We start from the raw sequence: 22,624 nt of genomic DNA on the forward strand, positions 1-22,624 counted from the left end.
AGTGGTGGGAAAGTAACAAGATGAAATTTAATAGGGGAAGTAATAGTGATAAAATTCGGGGAAACAATACTAGTCTGGGTCTGATATGACAATGTCATGATTACTCACTGCCTTCACACCATTACATTGTGTGTGTCTGGACTGGCACCAGCATGAGAACATCCCACATATCACAATCACTAAACAAAGGGAGGAGATCCAGAGTCAAGGCGCCTCCGTGCTGCACGTTGCTATATCTCCCTCTGCTTCCGTGCACTTACTCCATTTTTTTCATGCCTCCAGCTAAACGGTCTCTCCACTCCACGATCAATCAAAAAACAAATGGATAGGTTTACTTCTAGCAAATGTTACATGCCAACCACCTTCTTACTTTCTCTTGTCTGTAAAAAGCCCTCCTCAGGTGATCCCAATGTACCTTCTAATTAAACTAAGAATAGGAGCATCTCTGGGTCCTTCAAAGTACTCCATGCACTCAGTACCTTTGCTGATGTTTTACAGAACTGAGGGTTTTCTGACCTCTGGTCTAGGACAGTAATTCCTGGCAATAAATTGAGAGGATGAGGCTTTACTACAGGACATCAAACACACCCACATGCTGAAAAAAATTACAAGGAGAGGACTGTGTTGTTAGTTAAAAGTGTCAAAACAAGTCAAATTCAGTGTGTTCAACTACTTTTGACTTACTGCATTCCGGAAACTGGTCTGGTTTCGGCCAAACTCCTTGGGTTTGGACTGGGTTTTATCCAGCCTGTATTTTCCCCAGAGGGTCTATCTCAATAGTGATTTTGGGGGGCCACCCCAAACTGTCCTTAGTCCTGAAGAAACTAAAGAGTCTGGGTCAATTTTAATGTCTTTTGGTTACTTCATTGCCCTGGGCATCCTGGACCAAAATGACCCAAATCACTGGTTAGGCCTCTCGAGTAGATGTACTTCTCCTGAAATTTTTCACTTCAGTTTGATCTGACAAACATTTATTAAGCATCTATCGAGGGATACAAAGATGGATAAAACATAGTCCTCACCTTTAAAGAGCTTAAGTCTAGTTAGGAGGATGATAGGCGCAAAATAACCATAACAAAAATGAGAATATAAGTGCATTAAGAGAGTTATAAACAAAGTGCTTTGGGCTATTAGGGCTCAGTACCACAGAGGAAGTAACTCTTGCATTTGGATTTGCAAGATGGGTAGGATTTTAACATGTAGGGATGGAGCGGGGAAACTTTTTAATCTGAAAGTCCTTCCATGACCAAAACGAACCTGGTACCTGATCTGACAAGGTCAGACCAGACCCCTCTGAAATGCGAAGCTATGCCCCTAGTGACGTTTAGTCCTATGAACATGGAGACCTGCAAAGACCAACTCTGCCTGAAGTATCAAAAAAAAAAAAACAACCAAAATAGCCACTCAATGAAATATTTTGCTTATTTATCACCTTTTATCCAACAAGGTGCAAGCAGATCGTAGCTTTTGAGTTGTTAATACTCATGAATCTCCTGAACTATGCTTAGTTCTAAAGAGCTATGATTTCATTTCATTTCACAACCCCAGGACATGGTAAATGGCCTATGAGAATTAATGTTCAAATCCTTCCTTGGACACTAACTATATGACACTGGGCAAGTCACTTAACTTCTGTCTACCTCAGTTTCCTCATCTGTAAAATGGAGATAATACTAGTCCCTACTTCCCAAGGTTGTTGTAAGCATCAAATAAGACAGTATTCATAAAGATCTTTGCAAACTTTAAACCACTATTTAAATGTTAGCTATAATTATTAGTTTGTATTATGTTTTCAAGACAATTCACCACCGTTTAACCAACCAAGTGAAAGGTCTCTGATCTCAATTAGGTTGGGCCCTTGGGCAGCAAATATATAGAACGTTACCTAGAAATGCTTAGTGTCTTTCTAATTTCTCTGTTGGCATAGCCTTTGAGAACCCAGGATTACTTGTATGGTATACAGATAAAACAGAATAGGATTTAGGTAGACAGTTTTCAATATTCTGGCCAAGATCAAGTTTAATTTATGGGGTGTCACTGGTTGATGTTTTTTTGAATATATGTTGCTTGTTATATTGCACCCGACATTGTGCTTTTCAAACATTCTGGATAAGTGGGTTCTTATGCATTTCCTTATTAGTTTAGCATTCGATATGTTTTTTGCCTGAGATGACACATTTTCCCCACTCGGTTTAGACAGAAATAAGGTCACAAGGTCAACTGTCATAATGGAGGCTGCCCAACAAGATAATGATTAGGCTTACACAATTTCTTGCTCCTTTTTCATCTTTCAAATGTATAAAATCCTACTTCCTTCCCAAACAGGGTAGTGAAGTTGTGTCAAAACTGCATCCTAAACACCATATTTCTGGAGATAATACTCTTCAATAGTCGCAATGTTTTCTGTTTAGTTTTATAAATAATTTTCCTCATGTGGTAAAGGCAAACATTGCCTAAATATCTTCTCCCTAGCAATTAGCTCACTGATTCAATACTAAGGTATTCACTCAACTCCTCCCCCTCCGCATAAAGTTAGAGTTGGTGATACACAGAATTCTAGTATCTTGTCCCCCATCTCTAATGCATCTTCCCACATTTCATGTCATTATGTTCCAGTGTTCCCAGTCCTGGGAAGCTACATCATTCGTGGCAGCAAGTTCACCATTCAACTCATACAAGATAGAATTTGCATGACTCAGACTTTTTTGTTGTTTTATTTAAAGGACACAATGAAATCTTTTATAGCAATTACAGGAGACAGTTAATTCATCAGGAATAATTGTTCACCAGACTCACTCTACCAATGTGAGGAGAGCTGAAAAGCAGGAAAGTGGCAAATCACACTTGGGCACAGAAAATTGGCAAAGAGGCATTGGCAAACAGGCTGGGGTTCTGTTCTCAGGGCTTTTATGAAATATTAATAAGGGTCCTTCTATGGGACATTCACGTTGCACTGCATGCACTTCCTCACCCAGTAATTATTTAATAGGCTGCAAGAAGTTCCTCATTAGTAAGTGAACATCCACTTTTGGCTTGGGATGAAAGCCTACTGTATAAGATAGTCAGTTTTATTTGGTTGTTTGCTCAACACAAAGTCCTGGTAAAGTGTTCTTTGGTGAAATGCTCTTTAAAGTTTTCATTGACTCAAGGTTTTGTTTTGTCACAAATTAAAATTCTTTGTAGTATGCCTAGTCTGGGTCCACATTCTTATACTCAAACACATGCTATATACTATATATCAACAGCTTTGTGTTTGTTTGTATGCATGTGGCCCAAGAGATGTATTAGGAATGCTAAGATAGAGGCCATATTTTTCATCTTCCTAAAAAGTTTTCTTCAATTACCTGTTTCTTTCTGGCATTTGACCTACTTTTACACCCAGGAAATGGTCAGTTTTGGGGGGATGTTTTTAAGCAGCCAGAACTTTCACCTTGTAGATGGAAAATAGAATAGAAATCAAAACTGTCAAAACCCAAAAATAGGACATGTATGTTTACAGAAAATCATATTTTGATTTTTCAGCACATTTCAAATTGACTACAGTTAACATTTGGTTTGTTTTTTTCTTGTTAATTTTCTCTACCCCCCCTTGATGCTTACCATTATGTCAACCCCGGGTGATCCATCCCAACACATGGCTAATGACTCTGGCTTTCCATTCTTTGTGAATTTGTTGGCATAGACAGTGTAGAAATGCAATTAGTCCAGCTCTGTACAGAATTTCTGGATGTATTTGCCTTTGCTCTATTTAGTCAGTGACAATGGCCAAAATAAGGACAAGAAGAAGCAAACTACAGTTTGTCAAAGAAAATGTTTTACTAGATTCTACATAGAACCTTGTGTCACTTTGTTAGAGTGGCCAAAGATTATTCCAAGAATGGACTATTAGTATTTTCTACTATCCTCTAACTTCCTTTAAGCTCCTAATGCATGCAGTTATTTCAAACTCCAAGTCTGACCTTGTAGAGATCTAGAAGAAAGCATCCTTGAGATTCCAAGTATGTCAATTTTGTTTTCTTAGAAAATCCACCACTTTAGTTGAAAAAAAAAAACCTAATAAACAGTTGTTAGCTAAAGATTCAACTGAATTCTTACTATCTGGATGCCTGGACTCATGAACAAAAGATTACAAGAGGCAACCAAGGAAAGTTCAACAGACGATCTGACAAGATCAAGGATACTTTTGTTCATGCAGATAAGGCAGACAATGTGATCCAGTGGCCAAAGGCCAAAGGGATAGGCACAGGAGGAAACCTGGGCTGATACAGGAGCCACAGAAAACTGGTGGTATTTTGCCCTCAACACTAAATTATGAAGTTTTTTGTCTCTGAACTATGTTAGTGTTTGTAGACACTGAGAGTAAGAACATACATATAAAGATAACCTACAACTTATTCTGGCACTGAACTACCTGACTAAGTTAAATTATCCATAACCATAATTATAACACTTGACATCTGCATAGAGGTTTATTTTTATAAAGTATTTTTATTTAGATAAACTTGTTCACCATCACAACAACCCTATGAGATAGATAAGGCCATCTTCCATGAGAAAAAACCAGCTGAAAGGATTTAGCAACTAGACTTATGTGGCACAATGGGCAGAGTGTTGGGTCTGGAGGAAGGTAGACCTAAGTTCAAATCCTGCCTGAGATCTTACTAGCCCGGTGACCCTGGACAGGTCCCTTAACCCCTCTCAGCCTTAGTTTCCTCATTTGTAAACTGGGAGTAATAATAGCACCTCACAGGGTTGTTGTGAGGATCCAATGTCTATAAATGCTAGCTATTAAATCATGATTCGTGGAGCTATTACTTGAACCAAGTTCCTCTGGTTCGCATTCTAGTGCCATTTCCATCATATCATGATGAGTCCAAGTTTCAGTAAATATGGAAATTGGTAATGATAGTTGGTAGTTACATTAGCTTATAATTCTTTATGCACTACATTATTTTATTAATGTTCATTTTAGCTCTCTCCTTCCAGCCTTTGTTAGTGCAGTGAAATTTCAGGAAATTAAAGTCTTCTGATTTTTTAAAATTAGCTTATAATTTTAAAAAAATCATAAGATAAAGGTTAGTATTTGCCAAGTAGGAAAGAAGCCTTTAGACAATGGATTATTTCAGGTTTTTCTAGCAGAGTAGAATTCCATTCTAAGAGCTTTACACCCACACCCCCCCCCCCCCACAAAACACACACACATACACACACACACACACACTCACACACCACACACATTTCATGAATAGTTGCATGGGTCATAGCTAAGAACCAGTATCACAATGACCATTTTACAGAAGGGAAATCTGAAGTATGGAGAGGTAAGTGACCTACCAAGGTCACATAGAAAAATTGTTGGTTGTAACAAGAATAGAATTTTGTCTCCAATTCCCTGTTCTCTATCCACCCAACAAAACATGTAATAATATCTGATAGCTATTAATTGCAGGCAAATACGTATAATTGAGGAAGTGGTTTTCAATTGTACATATTTTTACGTAATTATCTAGTACTAATTGATCACTAAAGATAATGAATTTAGAATGATAGAATGGTGATGATAGTCACAGGGTTTGTGGCACAGTGGATAGAGTGCCAGGCCTGAAGTTAGGAAGACTCATCTTCTTGAGTTCAAATCTAGCCTCAGACATTTACTAGCTGTGTGACCCTTGGCAAGTCACTTAACCGTGTTGCCTCCATTTCTCATCTCTGTAAATTGAGCTAGAGAAGGAATGGCAAACCACTCCAGTATCTTTGCCAATAAAACCCCAAATGGGGTCATGAAAAGCTGGATATGACTGAAACAACTGAACGATAACAAAATAAGTAAACAGAGGGTAATAAACTCTCCTAACATATTTTTAAAAATATACTTAATGAGAAACCTACTAAAAATAAATACTTATGGCTCAATTCTTTTTATTCCCGCTAAAGGCCTGTAATACATTATGTAAACTGTGCCAATATCTTTAAGGAATTATTTAACCAAAATATAGTATGCTATCATGGGTTAGAAAATATTGCTTAGTACATCTAACTGGTGAAATAGTCTGGTAAAGTGAGAAAAAAACACTGGAATTTTTAATAATGGAATTTCAGAGTATAAAGGATCTCATTGGTCATCTAGTTCAACTCATACCCTGCCATGAATCCCCTCTATATCATCCTGGACAAGGAGTCACCTAGTGTCTGGTTGAAGACCTCCAGAAAGGGAAGGCTACTTTCAAAGGAGGTCCATTCTTTTTTGGACAATTTTAATTCTTAGGAAGTTTTCACTAAAATCAAGTTTAAATTTGCCACTTTGCAACTTCTACCTATCATTCCTTTCTTCCCCACTCTCCTCTTAGCATTACACAGAACAATTGTTACTCCTCTTCACCCTTTAAATACTTCAACATAGCCATGATGTCCTTCTTAAGTATTCTTTACTCTTTAGTAAAGTGGCCCTTCTCTAGACATTCTCTAGTTTATCAATGTCCTTCCTACACTGTGGTGCCTAGAGCTGAGCACAATAGTCCAGAGGTGGCCTGATCACAGCAGATGGGACTTTCACTTCTCTTATTCCTGGAAGCTTCAAGTTTCTTTGGAATATCACATCACACTGCTGACTTGCATTCAGTTTGCAGTCCAATAAAAACCCACAGATCTTTTATAGATAACTTACTATCTAAATGTGCCTCTGCCATCTTGTACCTGTGAAGTTATTTTTTAAAATTCAAGGGTAAAGATTTACATTTATACTTATTTATTTTCATTTTATTAAATTCATTAATTCATCAAGTGTTTATTAAATGCCCTCTATGACATAAGCATTGGGGAACCAAAGAAGATCCATCAACTTTCCTGCCTTCAAAGCACTTCCTTTGCCCCTGGGGGTGAGGGTGGGGGCAACATCATGACCATAGATAAGCAAATAAAAAATATATACAAGGTAATTTCCAGTGGTAAGAATAATAGCCACTGGAGGGATCAGGAAAAGCTCTTGTAGGGAGTAACATGTGAGCTCAACCTTGAAGAAAGTTCAGGCTTCTATAAGAAGAAACAGACTGAAACCTACCATTAAAGGGACTGTTCCATGGGGAGAGAGAATTTAAGGGGTATATGAACTAAAGAAAGCAAACTCTGGAAAAGGAAGTACAATAATAAAAAGTTGATGGTCTTGAGCCTGCCAATAGAAATGACTTGCAGGGGATTCCTACTATGTTCAGTACACTGGCAACTGTGGGGAAAGCAGTAGAGGGTGCAGAAACTGATCACTAAAGGAGGATATGGACTGAACTGATGGACAGATAAGAAGCTCCTAGCATCCCTGTGATTATTAGGTTAAGATCTACTACAATATCCTGGTAGAAAAGCAGGCTCAGGAGACAGGAGCAGTAGAGAAAGACACTAGGATATTAGCTGAGAATTAGCTTGTAGACCTATTGAGGCATATAATTTTCCAGTAATTGACTTGAGATCCTCTTTGGAGGCCCAGGTAGTCTGAAAAAAATGGAGTAGCTTATTTGATCCATTTTTTTTCATCTCTTCAGATTCTCTCTCTGAAAATGTGACTATTTTGAAAAATAAGTTTATTTTGGGCACAAATTTTTTCTTCACCAATCTACCCCCTACCTCCACCACCAGGTTACCCAGCCCCCTAGAAATGTCCTCTCCATGAAGCAGGAGAGGAAGAGTCCCTTTATTCTTCCGTTACACCATACCTGTTACAAGAGATGATGAACTCCCTAAAAGCAAGGACAATGTCTAATATGTAGCACCTTCATAAGGGGCTCTTAGGCAGAGTCAGTGGATGAGTAAATGAGCGACTATTTGCAAGGATGACTTAGGGTCCTTGTTCTTCTGCCTAACAGCACAAAGATTAATAAGCTTCTCATTGGGAGCTGGACAAGGTCAAAGGAATTGATGTGGGCTAAAACTTAGTCCTACCAAGTGGGCAGCACTCACCCACAGGCCCATCTCCAGGCCACAACCTCCTGGCCATGGCCACTTCCTTCTCAGCACCCTTTCTTGACAGTTTTTCATGTGGGAAATAGAAATAAATAAATGGAAGTCAGAATAAATTGGAAAGTGACTGTAATCTCTGTCCCAACCAATTGTTTATCTTCTTTCTATTTGTTATTTCCATAATTTTCATCTCCTAAAAATCTACATATATATTTTAAAAATTGCATTTTTCTTCCATGTACAATTTTCCCAACTCATTATATCCCTAATGTTGCTAATACGCTGACATGATATGTACAGCAGCTTGCCCTGCATTTCCCACAATTTATATTCTCAAAATTTTCTGTAAAACTATCCCCCAAGAGAAGACAGAGTTTCTTTGATGAGACACTAAAAAGCTTACCACCTTTAAAAAAGATGTTGACCTCTTCTTCTTCCCCTTTCATCATCAAAACAATCTTTTCCTTGTATTGATTTACAAAGGTCCTGTACTCATAAATGGATTTCATTTTTCTCACTTGATATTGACAAGAAACCCATGGGGAAGTTGGTCCACATATTATCTCTACTTTACATAGCATTGCACTGACGTAAGGTCTTAGGCAAGTCCCTAAAATCTTTAAGCAATCCCTCTTCATCTACCTCCTCCAATTGTTCCTTCCAGAGTTATTTTCCTTACCCATAGATCTGGTCATGTCACACCTTTTCTTATGCCCTTTTCCTTCCCCTGAATTCCTCACCCTTTAAAACCCAATTCAAAAGCCACATTCTGTAGGAACCCTTCCTTGATTTCACCAGTCAGTCATGACCTGCCCTCAGCCTTTTCATTGCACTTTGTTGCAGTATGTTGTAGAGGAAAGAACATTGCATTTGAAGTCAGTATAGGTCTAGATTATAATCCTGCCTCTGACACTCACTAGCAGGGTGAACATGGGCAACTTGCTTACCTGGAGGTTCAGTTTTCTCATCTGCAAAATGGAAATAGTAATGGAACTTATCTTGTGGGATTGTTGTATATATCCAATGAAACAATGTGTGTAAAGTGCTTTGCAAAATTAAAAGTGGTATACAAATGTCACCTATTATGGTCTCCCTGCTGGACTATAAATTTCTTGAGGTCAGAGGCTGGGTCGTATCTAAACCTTGTATATCTGAACATAGTGCATTGCACACAGTAGACTATTAATAAATAATTGTAATATATAATTATTCTCAAGCTAACAATGAGGAAGATACTTTATTATGCCTTTTTAGAAGATTCTACTAATGGTTTAGGATGAAGAAAAGACTACCCTACTCAGTGATAACATAAAGTACACACAATTATTTAATTAATTTCCACTGTCATACTTAACAACATTTGTTCCTTTACTTCTAACCCAACGTTCAGACCAAAAGAAAATAAATTTTGTTGTATATTGTCTCTCTTTGCTTATTTGCTTAGTGAGTTTAAAAAAACAAGTTCTTTTATTCCCCTTTTAAAATGTCTAGTTCTTCTAATGCTTTACAAGAATGTAGTATCTGAAGAAAGGAAAACCACAATAATATTAATTCAGCCAAAACAGAATTAATTGAATAAGATACTTTACTATATAAAATAATACAGGAAATTTTTTTTGCTAATTTGCTAATGCCACAATATTCCACAAAGAAAAACTAGATGAGCAATATTAAGATAATCTGAAAAAAATTATTCCAATATTTACATAGCTTTATGAAACTTTGCAAATTAGGTTAAATCTATTCATCTTTCTGACTATAATCTCAAAAAAAGATTGACCACATTCAATTAATCAAAACTTTTGCATTTCTGAAGAAGGCATTTGAGGTTCTGGTACAAATTAATATATTCAGAATGTTGAAATATTTGCCCATAAAAATGGAACCAAAATGTAAGAAACAACTAAGAATTACATAATGAGCAAAGGGAATATAAAAAGTTTATATCTACTATTTTTCTTCATGTTGTTTTAATCAATGTTTTACAAATTATACCCAGTGTTATACCTAAAGGCAAATGGGTGGGAAGGTATCAAGAAGAGCTCAGAAGGCATGGCAAGAAGATGAAAAAAATATATTTTCAGAAATAATGCCTCATATTGAAATGTTAAACCAAAATTTCTATATACAACTGAATTTAAGTGTTATTTTTTTTATGAGCTCTCCATTGGATGTCCTCTCAGTACTTATAGTCAGCATGGAGGGGCATCTGGTGAAGTTGGTTTCCCAAACTTCACAGTAGGTCATAAAAGAAAATTTGCAGAGAAAAAAGCCACTCCTAAACTCTTGAAAATGAACAAATTACCCCTTTGGGAGTGTTTCAAAGATTCTTACTTTGATTTTTTTTTCAAATTTATTGGGCAATTTTCTCACCAAAGTAGTGCCATACTTTGTCATGTTTATAAAAAGAACAATCTAAAATGATACAGGAGCAATGTTTTCTTCATGGCAAATGGCAATTTTCTTGCCTCTTAGGCGTTAAACCAATGAGAATATTTTGATAGCAATTTCAGTACCAATTCCAGAAGCTCACCGAAACCAAGTGAGACACAGGAAAACTGTTAATGTCATTTTTCTCCTTTGGTAGATTTGGCCAACAACATGGAGCAGCCAGTTCCTCTTGCCCAGAACTTCACATCCTATTCTTCAGATTGCTTGTTCTGGAAAAATGTATGATCCTTGAACTAGAATCACCCACAAATAGTAGATAAAAATGGACTTGAAATTCATAAAATACCATACCAGCCAAACCAGCCAAGGACAAGATAAAAAGACTTAAGTACAATTCCCCATCAGGAAATCCTGGCTTCTTGATGCCAAGTATTAACACACACCTCCCTTCTTAGGGATCTTTTCCTTTTCTAATAGAGACAGCCATAGTTTATAGAAAATCAAAACAGATACAAACATGCCTCTAGAGGAAAACTGCAAATAATAGCCTGTATTCATTACAAGTCATGAAATAAATATTAGATGTCCCTGGACTGTCCCCTTGACACCCTCCCACACATTTGCCTTTATATATAAAACTGGGTATTGGTTTAGTAAGGTTACTCTCTTCTCCCTCTTTACCCTTGCTCTAAATCTCAAAACCACCCCATAGTTTCACCCATTCTCTCCTGTGTGAAGAGAAGGAGGCTATTTTCCTTGTTAAGACTAACCCTTTTACTTGTGCCTTCAGGCTCACCTGCTCCCATATCTTCTGGAAGCCTGTCTCATCAATCATTTCCTCTTGTTCTCTCATCATCAGTCTCTCCCCAATGCTGGTACTGCTATAAATATGCCTAGATCTTCCTATCTTTGAAAACAAAACAAAACCACAGACAAGAAATCTTAAATTTGGCCCTGCCAGGGCTTTGATCCTATATTTCTCCTCCCTTTTAGTATCTGCCAACCTTCTAGAGAGAGCTGTCTACACTTAGCTCCCTTCAATTCCTTATCACCCACTGTTCTATTGAAATGACTCTCTTCAAGATTACCAAGGATTTTTAACCACTCTTTGCAGCTTTTCTTCACCATCATTACCTTTTCTTTCCCCCAATTAGCACTGTTTTTACTATTATAACAGAAAGACGAACCAAGGTGAGCTTTCACACAAAAGAACAAGGCATGTGTACATAATGCTTTACATTTTAGACAGTATTTGCCATTACCTTTTATATCACCAACCCTGACTCCTGCCACATGCCCAACTCTTCATGAATTGAGGTTGGAGCCTCATACTTTAGGTTCTCGAAAAAGAAATTGCTCACTTTTCTGTATGATATTTTTCGGATTCCCTTCAACCAAATACAACATATCCTTTAACACAGAAGTTAATTAATATCAAATCAAAAAGTCCTCTGGATGTCGTTTAACTACCACAAAGCCTAGACATTTGACTTGTTGCAGAGACTGGAGACGCAGCTACCCTTAGGGCAGACAACTCTACAGAGGCAGCAGATTAGAAGCAGAAACATTTTTACAACAGCCAAAAGGGACAAAGAACAGTGGACAAAAGGAAATGAAAGAATGGTCAGCATAAAAATATAACAGTTTAGGACAGTATGGGATGGAAATAAATAATTCTATATGCCTCAGGAGCACTGGAGGGCAACACTGTGTTACAAAGCAGTGCTATAATTGATGTCCATAGTGAAGACCCCGAGTCATCAAAAAAACGTTAAGTAGTATTTAGCACATATCATCTTGGACACCAGGGAAGCATGGGAAGATTCCCATCAAAAACTGTGAACATGATGGCAAAGTTTTGTTATATTAAAAGTGAAGGTTTTGGTTATTTGGAGAATTCATTCTTGTGAGACAGACATTCCATCCCCTGATGATGCTACACAAATGAGGCATTCCCAGGTTCACTTCCTAACACAGAAAAGAACCGACTGCCAGTAAAGCTTAGTGAGAGACAACTGGAGCAAATCCATTGAATTCCAACCTAGAAGGGACTGCATATACTTACACACTGCTTTTTATTGACTATATTTTAAGATAATTTGAAACAATGAAATTTTTTTTAAATGTTAAAGTCAACAGGAAAACTGTGCTATAGGCAACTGTAGGATGGCTTTACAATAGTCATTCACATACTCAAATAGTATTTATCAGGTACCTAGTAGGGACAAAGCACTATGTGGGATAAAAGAATGAATGAGCTATAGGTCCTGCCCTCAAGGAACCTGTACTCTGTTAGCAGAGAAAAGATGTATGCAAACAATGAACCAAGACAACTCTGAAAGACTTATGATGAAAAATGCTATTCATACCCTGAGAAAGAACTGATGGTGTCTGAACACAAATTGAAGCATACTTTTTAAAGCTTTCTTTATTTTTTTAATGTTGGGGTGGTTTTTTTTTTGGTCTATGTTTTCTTTCACAACATGGTTATTATGGAAATGTTTTGAATGACTACACATGTGTAACCAATATCAAATTGCTTGCCTTCTCAATGGGGTGGGGGAGGAATGAGGAAGGGAGAGAATTTGGAACCCAAAGTTTTAAAAATGAATGTTAAAAATTGTTTTTACATGTACCTGGGGGAAAATAAAATACTAAATAATTATTTTTTTAAAAAAGATTTTGAAAAAAATGATAATTTTTCATTCTTTAAGCTTTATATCAAGCATGCCTCATTTTCTAATCATATTTTTGGGAATATTTATCTTTGTAATACTTGGCAATAAAAAGAAAAATCAAAACCATACCTCATAGTAAAGGCCAACACATAGTTGTTAACTCAGCCTAGATGTACAAAGATGTGGTTTTATCTTGAATTTGATTATAAACATATCTCTCCACTCTCAGGACACAACCAAAGACAGTGTTCATGAGAAAAAGCCAAATGATGGAAAGCAGAAGGCAAAAGGAGGAAGATTTATAAACTGCATCATCTATTCCTGAATGACTGAGAAATAGCTGTGGCAGCCACATCATTTTCTGCTACATCTCATTTCTCATCTAGCACAACAAACAAATGAGAGATGACTTATTTAAAATATACTGAAACACATAAAATATGTGCATTTAAGAAATGTGTAGTACCTGTGAGGAATTCCAATCCCAGGTGTTGGTGAGCCATTTAAAAATAGGGATGTAAATAAATGTCCTTACCTTGCTTTGGAATAGTTTTGGCCACAAGGATACCAAATCCACTTAATTGTAGGTTGGGGAACACCATAAACAGTACAAGTCAGGCTCTGTTGGCTACCCAGTGGGTAGAGATTAGGATCTGGGAATGATGACACAGCTTTTTCATAAATTTGGGGTTTCACTGTAAAGGATGAAAAACAAGAGATGTCAACAATTCCTACGATCACTTTCTCCTGGGCCACAGGATAATAAGAGTTAATGATAATATCTAACATGTATATGGTGCTATAAGATTGCAAAGTGCTTTACATATATTATATCACTTCATACACACTGATATAGGATGTCACTTGATCCCTCACAACCATAACATCTGTGAAGTAGGTGTAATTATTAGGATTACCTGTAACATTCCCACTGGTTGCAAAGTCAGGGAAAATAACAAAAACAACAACCCAACAATAAAACTCTTATATTTTCCAGATAATGTATTGTAAAAGGAAATCTGGGTAGGTTCAAGTAAGATTTTTATGAAGTAGTAACACATTTAAATTTTTCATTTGATTTTTTTCAACCAGCTAAAAAAAACCATTAGGAAACTTACCATTTACAATGAGAGTGGTTGTTAGATTTTTGGATATTTTTGCTTGTTTTAGGCTCAGCAAAATTGTATAATCTCCTGTATCCTCTTCTGCCACATCCTTGATAATTAGGGAATAGCCATGCATCACATATCGAGGACATTTCTCAACAGCAGGTAACCCATTCTTTAACCTGTGATTCAGAGAGCTATTGTTAATAAAGTCCCAGCTGACTCTATGACTTTGGCTTTATAGTATCAATGACTAAATCTGTTCGTGAACTTCATGATCATGAGTGTCTCCATGCTTATAAGTTCTGGGCCCCAGACAGTGACCACACTGCTCAAGAGGGTCAGTCAGCTCAAAGCTTTTTAGGAGCCTCAAGGAAATTCAGCCAGCTGCTTCTGCACAATAGTCTCTTGCTGGCCTTCATCACTCCTCTCTGACAAACCTGCCTGTTGCTCAAAAGGCAGCACACTGACCATCAGAGATCAGCTTGAAGGCAATTATACTTAACTATCCAGGCTTTTCTTCTTGAGCCCTTCTCTGAGTAAACATTTGTGGTGTATTTTGTGGTATTTAACCTGTTGCCGCTAAATCATGAAAAGCATTTAATGGATGAGAAAATGAAGGAAGGGATCCTTCTTTTCTCTACATTCAGCAATAAATTCCACAAATATGTAAATGCCTACTATGGATAAGGCATTGAGGGAGGCACTTGTGGGATTCAGAAGTGAATAAGGGGAGATCTCTGCCCTCAAGTTGGTAGGAGAAACAACATACCTGAATAACCATGATACACAGGGCTGGTCAGAACAAGTGCCCAAGAGAAGAGGGAGGTTTTAAAGCATAGAGGAGGTGGAGGCAGATCATTGTGGCCAAGGTGCTAGGGGAAGGTTCTGAAAGAAGGTGGGTTTGAGTTTAGTTCTAAAATATAGAGAAGATTCTGATAGATGGAAATGGGGGGAAGAGGCATTGCAGACTGAGGTAAGTGAGACAGAAAAGGACAAGGTATTTTCTGGGAATGGAGAATGTATAATGTGCAGGGAAGGAGCAGTACATGAGGATAGGAAAGGTGATTAGGACAGATTAGGGACAGTCATGAATGCTGGTCTGAGGATTTCATATTTTATTTGCTGGAAACTGGAAGGCATTGAAGGGTTTTAATTGGGGCAAAGACATAATTGTAGCTGTGTTATAGGAGAATAAAAAAGACTGATCTGTAGTATAATATATAGGGGGCTGGCTCTGAGTCAGGAAGACTCAAAGTCCCATGATCGTGAGCAAGTCTCTCTCTGTCTCTTTTTCTCTATTGGCCTTTCTTCCTCCTCATCTTCCTTTCTCTCTCCATTTCTCTCTCCTCCTCATCATCCTGCCGTCTCTCTCCCCAATCCATCCCTCTTTCTTTTCTCCTCTCCCTCTTTTTCTGTAAATGATTATCTATCTAACCATATATTTTAATTATTCACAACTAAGTTTACCAGCTGCAAAGTAGCTGTGGATTTGTAGAGGGAGCTACAAATTTCTAGAGGCGTCTGGAAGACCTGAGCTCAAATTTGGCCTCAGAGCTGTTGTGAGGACCAACTGAAATAATATATGTATTGTACTTAGCACAGTGACCTGCACATAGTAGGCACTTAATAAATTTTTATTTCTTCCTTCTGATCTGTGTATTGGTAGAGGGAATTTACTCACCAGGCTTATTCTACATCCATGAACACTCAGGTCAAGTTTAAAAAAAAGAGAATTGAGTGGTGGAATGTGGAGGAATTGGTGGAAAGAGAGACAATAACAGTAGACCATATGAATTCAGGTGGTGGAACTTTGTTTTCTTATTCAGTATTAATCAGTTTAAGAAGAGTATTTTTATTAGTAATGTCAATTACCATTTTAGCAATACCTATTATTTATATATTTATATAGTACACTATTATTTAGTTTTCACCCACACGGAGATAATTTGGTTGGCTCACAAATTCTGAAGATGATTGGGGAACAGCACTGGCCAACAGTAGGGATAGATTATATTTTTTAAATTCCTCATTTCAAATAAGGAGGCAACACCCCAATATAATTATCACACATTGTAATGGAAAGAGCACTGTCCTAAAAGTTAGGAGACCAGAGTCCTGGTCTAGGTTTGGCTCTGTTCCTCATGTGATTTGGGGCAAATAAGTCTGTGGGTCTCTGCTTCCTCATCTGTAAAATGAGAAGATTGGCCTGAGATGGTCTCTAAGTACCTTTCAGATCTATAATGCTACACTTCTATCAAAACGTTCAGTTCTAAAATACATTGTATATATGTCCTAGAATAGTCTATCATTTTGTTGTCATATGAAATTTGTTGTAACCCAGTATGTTAAGAATTTGCTACTCTGAATAACTTAGAATCCTGGAATATTGATCAGTTCTTAATTACCTTATGTATATTACATAGATGTAAATAAATTCTTACAACTAAATGTCAGTACTGAAGTCAATAAAATTTGTTAAGCTCTACTTTGTAGATAGCCAAGTCCACTTAGTTGGCCTATTAATTACCCCCTGTTGCTAACTTAAGTATATTGGAAGAGGAATTAATTTTTTCAAATCACTAGGACACAATTTAGTTACTGTAGAAATGTATCACTTGGAACCAAAAAGGCTTAAGGCACCTCCCACATTACTAGGTAGGGAAGGGTATAAACATTTAAACTGCATCTACTATGTGACTGGCACTGTGCTAAGTGCTTTTTACAAACATGTTCTCATTTGACTGAGATATGATTGAGGTTACTATCTAGGAGAAATTAAAATCAAGGGGAATTTGTTATTTAAACAGAGTAGAAAAATTGACTTTGGTTTAAAAAAGATGTTAGGGAACAAAATTAAACTTGACTTCACTGAAACAGAATTAAGAAAACATGATATTTTCAGTTTAATATTTCTCTTTAACTGACTATATAAACTGCTGTAAATATAGCAGGAGAGGATTTTTTATAACTTAAAAATTCTACATTAATGTGATTTTTGAAGCAAAAAATGGACTGAGAGGAACTAGCTCCTATTCATGTATTCATGCTTCCCTAATCAGCCTAGCAACAATTCCTTTATTAAAATGCAATGATTTGAGCCAAAAGATATTGGTGTCAAACATGATTTAACAAAATAACTTGAGATCATAAATAGATTACATTGTTTTATATAAAGGTGTTGGACTAAACTTTAAAAAGAAAAACAAACCCTAACACTGCTTAAGGGTTTCTGAATATTCTGTCTTTGAGCCAAAAGATAACTTAAAGTAGGTAATTCAGTCCTCCCTTGAAAATGAGTTGCTCCAGCAATTCTACCAATTTTGTTTTACTTGAAAATTAGGTTAGCTCACATTTATACAACACTTGAAGGTTTGCAAAGTACCTTACCTATATAATCTCATTTGATCCTCACAGCAAATCTGTGAGGTAGGTGCTATCATTATGCCCATTTTACAGATAAGGAAACAGAGGCTCCAAAGGATTAACTTACTTGCTTAGTGTTCTATCGCTGATAAGTATTTGAGTCTGAGTTTGAACCCAGGTCTTCTGATCTTCCAAGTTCGGGTCTCTATCTACTATAGGACATTACTACTCAGGTTTAAATTTTTGACTATGCCAAATATAAAAAAAATTATTTTCAGCATCCTTATTAGAGAAAAGTGTACTTTCTTCAGAATATAGGCTATGTTAAAATTATTGACTAACACGCACAGCACAAAGGAGACTGACAAGATTTACAGATAAAGAAACATAATCAGAATGAAGCTAACAGGCTCAGTGAGTAGATAACAAAACAAATGATGACTGAAGAAATATAACTAATCCTTTGCCCCAGTCCTTACCCCACTTTCCTCTTTATCCTTCCCCTTCTTCTCCCTCTACATAGAGTACAATTCCCAGCTTACTAAAGTTGCCTCTGAGTGAATTATCTTGGTTTTTTCCCCAGGAAGTTAAATCACTGAGCTTTGTGCATTCCCCTACCTACAAAATAGCTTTTAAACTGATATGAAGAATAATTGTGTTCCTACCATACAACCTCTGGCGAGGGAAATGCCTTCACTTTCATAGAAAGCCGATAGGACCGTTTGCCCGCTATCGTTTCAAGCACCTGCTGTTTTCGATGTTTCACGGTGATAAACGGTTTTTCTTTAAAGAAGAAGTGATTGGTATATTAGTAAAAGTTATATTTATTTCAGATATGCTTAGTGTTTTCTTCGGGGAGGGTACAAAAAAGGAATCAGCAAATAGAGCTGAGATTATGACTGAGCCGATCAATCAGCGCAAATTCTTGTGGTCAATATTCATAACAGTAGTGATAAGTTGTATGTGTACAATCCTTCATTGCACTCTCACATACATTACCTCATTTAATCCTCATAACAAAGCAGTGGAGATTGCTTATTGGGGAAACATTTGAGCTTCTTTTCCCTCTGCCTAGTAAAATGCATCTGATTTGTTCTTTTTTTTAAAAAAAATTATTTTATTTTCAGTTTGTGGAACAAAACAGGCATTTTCATAACATAGTACAACAAAAAAGATGATCTGTGGGTGAAACTGCACATCTACCATTTGTTCTATTTGTTCTTAATAGAAGAGGTGGTTGGCTGTACAGAATTTAAATAAACTAAGGGCAGAAAGCAGCCATGGACAAAAATAAATGAAAATCTTGAAATACTGATCCCTTCACAGCAGAAAAGCTAGTGGACATTTCTGGGCAACAATTTGAAGGAGGCAAGGAAGAAGGGAATGAGTGTTCTGGAAATCTCTGGACAACTGATAGGAAATCAAGTGACAGGATGGAGGAGAAAGCTAAACTGAGAATGAATGGGTGGCCTTTCTGCTCTTCTCTTTTGAGTTTTTCCACCCATCAGCAGAAGTAGAATGAGAAAAGGGAATGAAACCTCTTCTGCGGGGTCCTAATTGTATTTAACTTGAAGCTCTTCTATTTGAGAACTTGAAGAATAAAAGAATTCTACAAAAAAATTTAAGTTGAAATGATTTAGTGTCAATTCTAAGTAAAAAGTCATTACTATATCTTCTCAGCTTTGTGATTACTATAATAAGGCCAAGGAAATTTTACATAAACTATATATGACAAAACCAATGTTTTCTTTTGTTTAGTTTGATGATTTCACAAATGATTAAAATATTTCTTATGCAAATTTTGTTATGATCTAGCTGAATTTTTCATTATGTGGAATTCACAAAAGAAAAAAAAGTCTTTCTGCTCAGTTCAAAGGCATCACATTCTCAAGAATGTTGAATGCTATTTTCACGTGCTTTTAAACTAGCAAGCTTGTATTTATTCACATCAGCATGATTCGCAGCCAAAGGAAATAGATACTAGTTCTACAGATAAGCAAAGATCCCACAGTGATTACAAGCAGGATGTGTGTTGGCCTTTCTGAAACATCTCTTACCATATACATGCACTGTTGTGTTAGCAGATCTGAAGGATGGTCCACTTTTCACCTGACATGTATAAAGTCCTTTGTCTTTGCTTTGCACTTTGTCAATTATAAGAGTGCTGTAGAATACATTGGCTTGGGAATTACTTTGATCAAACCTTGGAGTGATAGAAGCTCTATTATTTGCCTAGAGAGAAAAGAATGATTTAGATGAAACAATAATACTTAATAATGTATAAGTTAATAAACACATGCTATTCAAGTATAGGATTAATTTCAACATATTTTATTAGCCCTTTTTTAGGAACACTTTTAGGTGTTGATTTTTTGGGCTTAGGGCTAGCTCACCATCTTGCCCCCTTTCACACCTTTCAAGCTAGCTGTCCTTTTCACTCTCCACTGGAACAGAGAAAGGGTTATCTTCAGCCTCTTTCATTCATTTTTCAGGACATTTTCTTAGGACCAGTGTGAGAAAAAAAATCTTAACTCCAGCCACTAAAAGTAAGGACAGCTCCTTTGAGGCTCTAAAATGATGGGATTGAAGATGAAGGAAAAATCTGAAGTTCTATTTTATGATGCAAAAGAAGCATCTAGGTGGCATAGTACTCTTGACTTGGAGTCAGGAAGACTTGAGTTCAAATCCAGGCTCAGACACTTATTAGCTCTATGACCTTCCCAAGTCACTTAACGCTCTCTGTCTCAGGTTTATCCATCTGAAAAATGGGGGTAATAATAGTGCCTGTCTCCTAGAGTGTTCTGAGGACCAAATGATATCTGTGAAGCACTCTGCAAAGTTTGTAAAAATATGTATATGTATATATATATGTGTATATATATGTTAGCTATTACCATTGTAATTATTTTTATAATGGATTCTCTTAAACTTATTCTCCTTCCTCTAAATTTGTTTTATATTTATGTAGTTTAGTTTGTGAGCTTACTGGTAGAGGACTGTACTAATTCCATATTTTGGAAAATTGCTGGTCTCAATAACTATTATTTTTATTACTGACAACAGAAAACACAAATAAGATTTTTTTTCTCTTCCTCCTCCCAGGGAGGTGTACGGAGAGCATTCAGAAGAATGTTGTCAATCACTCTGGCCTAAACTCCTCACTTTACCTTAAAGGAAACTGAGGTCTTCAGGTGACTCACTCAAGGTCATAAAATAAGTCAGTGGAAGTATTAGGAACAGAACCCCAGACCCTTGGGATGGATATATTCCTGGAAATATTCCACTCAATTTAAAAAAATTCATGACTCAGATGAAGGTATAAGTGGTATGCTCAGCAAAATTTGTGGAGGGCAAGAAGCTGGGAAGAATAACTCTGAACAAAGAAATGGGATCCCAAAAGATCTTAGTGGGCTAGAACAATGGGGCAAATCTAATAAAGATGGAATTTAACAGAGGTAAATGGAAAGTCCTGCACTAGGATTCAAAGATTCAACTACAGAAGCACAGACTGGGGAAATGTTTTAGACAGCAGTTCACATAAAATAGGACTTTGGTAGATTAACAGCTCAATATAAGTCAACAATTTAAGTTAACAATGGGGTGTTTCCAGCAGAAACATGAAGTTGATCTTCAGTTGAATCAGTAGAGAGAAAGTGTTTATACTGAGGGAACTCATGCTATGTCTAGAGTATCATGTTTAGTGTTCAGTAGCATGTTACGAAGAACATTGACATGCTGGGAGTACATCCAGAGGAAGGTGATCAAGAGAGTGAAGAGGCTGGAATGCTTGAATGCTGAGCCAGGAGAAAAGAAGACTTCATGGAGACATGACAATGTGCTTCAAGTATTCAAAGTGCTGTCATGAGGAAGAATGATGAAGGTTTGTTCTGCAGGGCCCCAGATGACGGAGCTAGGAGATATGGCAGAGGCAAGTTTCTGATCCATGTAAGGAAAAACTTAACAATCAGACCACTCCAAAAAGTGAAAGGGGTTTCTTGAGGAGTGAGTTCCTTATCACTGGAGATCTTCAAAAAGAACCTACAAGACTCCTTACAAAAGGGATTCCTGTTCTGATATAGATTGGAAGGATCATCTCTGAGCTTCCTTCTATGATTCCATTTCATCCAACACTAGGAGAACACTGATGTGAATTACAATCTTTTTATTTAATTGAAAAGATGACATTTTAAAGAAAATATCCAGTATTGTGTCCTCTCTGTTTTCTATTTTAAAGGGTGGATAAATTCCTAGTTTGAAACTGCAGGGCATTTGTCACACTTTTTTTGTTGCTAAGTTATTATGCTTGTTTAATAATTTTATTTTTTATATTTTAATTTACTTTTATGTTATTTATATTTTAATTAATTTATTTTTATATTTATCTAATAATGTTATTATTATCATATGGACAGAAATACTGATGAACAATTAGCAGTAACCAGAGACTCATCCATTATTATTTAATAAAGAATGTAATCATAAGTTAACTTTGTGAATAAGCATCTGAATGATGTGAAAACTGGTCATGCATTGGATTATGACACCTAAATCTTCCTGACATGAAAGCTAGTGGCTAAAATCCCTGAGTTTCTCTCCTTGGTTCTCTTTGTTGTTGTACAGTCATTTCTGATTCTTCATGACCCCATTCGGGGTTTTCTTGGCAAAGATACCAGAGTGGTTTGCCATTTCCTTCTCCAGCTGATTTTACAGATGAGGAAACTGGGGCAAACAAGCTTAGGTGACTTGGCCAGAGTCACACAGCTGGTAAGTATCTGAGGCCACACCTGAACTCATGAAGATAAGTGCTTTATCCATTGGGCCACCTGGCTGCCCCACTCCTCTTTGACTATCAGTTAAATTGTCAATTTTTAAAAAAATCTATTTAACATGTATTTCCTATTAGTTATTTTTAAAATTACAATTACTTGCAAGGATTCACCAAAATCAGAGGCTAATAGAGAACAATTCAAGATCATTCTTACCATTTTCTAAAGGAAAGAATTTTTTCTTAACACTTAACAAATAAGATCTTGGATTGCTGAATCGTAATGTCTTTTCTAAACACACTTCAGTCAGGTGCCCTACAGGTGCCAGTCTCTTATATGAATTTGCTGAAAACTTTCCTTTTTGTTAGTA

General features: G+C 36.7%; 1 protein-coding gene across 1 annotated transcript in view; it reads right to left on the reverse strand.

The window, feature by feature from the left end:
• The window catches only part of FLT1 (fms related receptor tyrosine kinase 1), a 194,570-nt gene that overhangs the window by 115,684 nt on the left and 56,262 nt on the right, over positions 1 to 22,624 (reverse strand). Inside the window, exons 7-10 of the mRNA XM_036744332.1 lie at positions 19,546 to 19,720; positions 18,154 to 18,271; positions 14,135 to 14,304; positions 13,552 to 13,711 (exon numbers count right to left, since the gene is read on the reverse strand). Of these exons, the coding sequence (XP_036600227.1) occupies positions 13,552 to 13,711; positions 14,135 to 14,304; positions 18,154 to 18,271; positions 19,546 to 19,720 (623 nt within the window). The remainder of the gene's footprint in view (positions 1 to 13,551; positions 13,712 to 14,134; positions 14,305 to 18,153; positions 18,272 to 19,545; positions 19,721 to 22,624) is intronic.

This window comes from Trichosurus vulpecula, chromosome 2 (assembly GCF_011100635.1).
Source record: "Trichosurus vulpecula isolate mTriVul1 chromosome 2, mTriVul1.pri, whole genome shotgun sequence".
NCBI classification, from domain to species: domain Eukaryota; kingdom Metazoa; phylum Chordata; class Mammalia; order Diprotodontia; family Phalangeridae; genus Trichosurus; species Trichosurus vulpecula.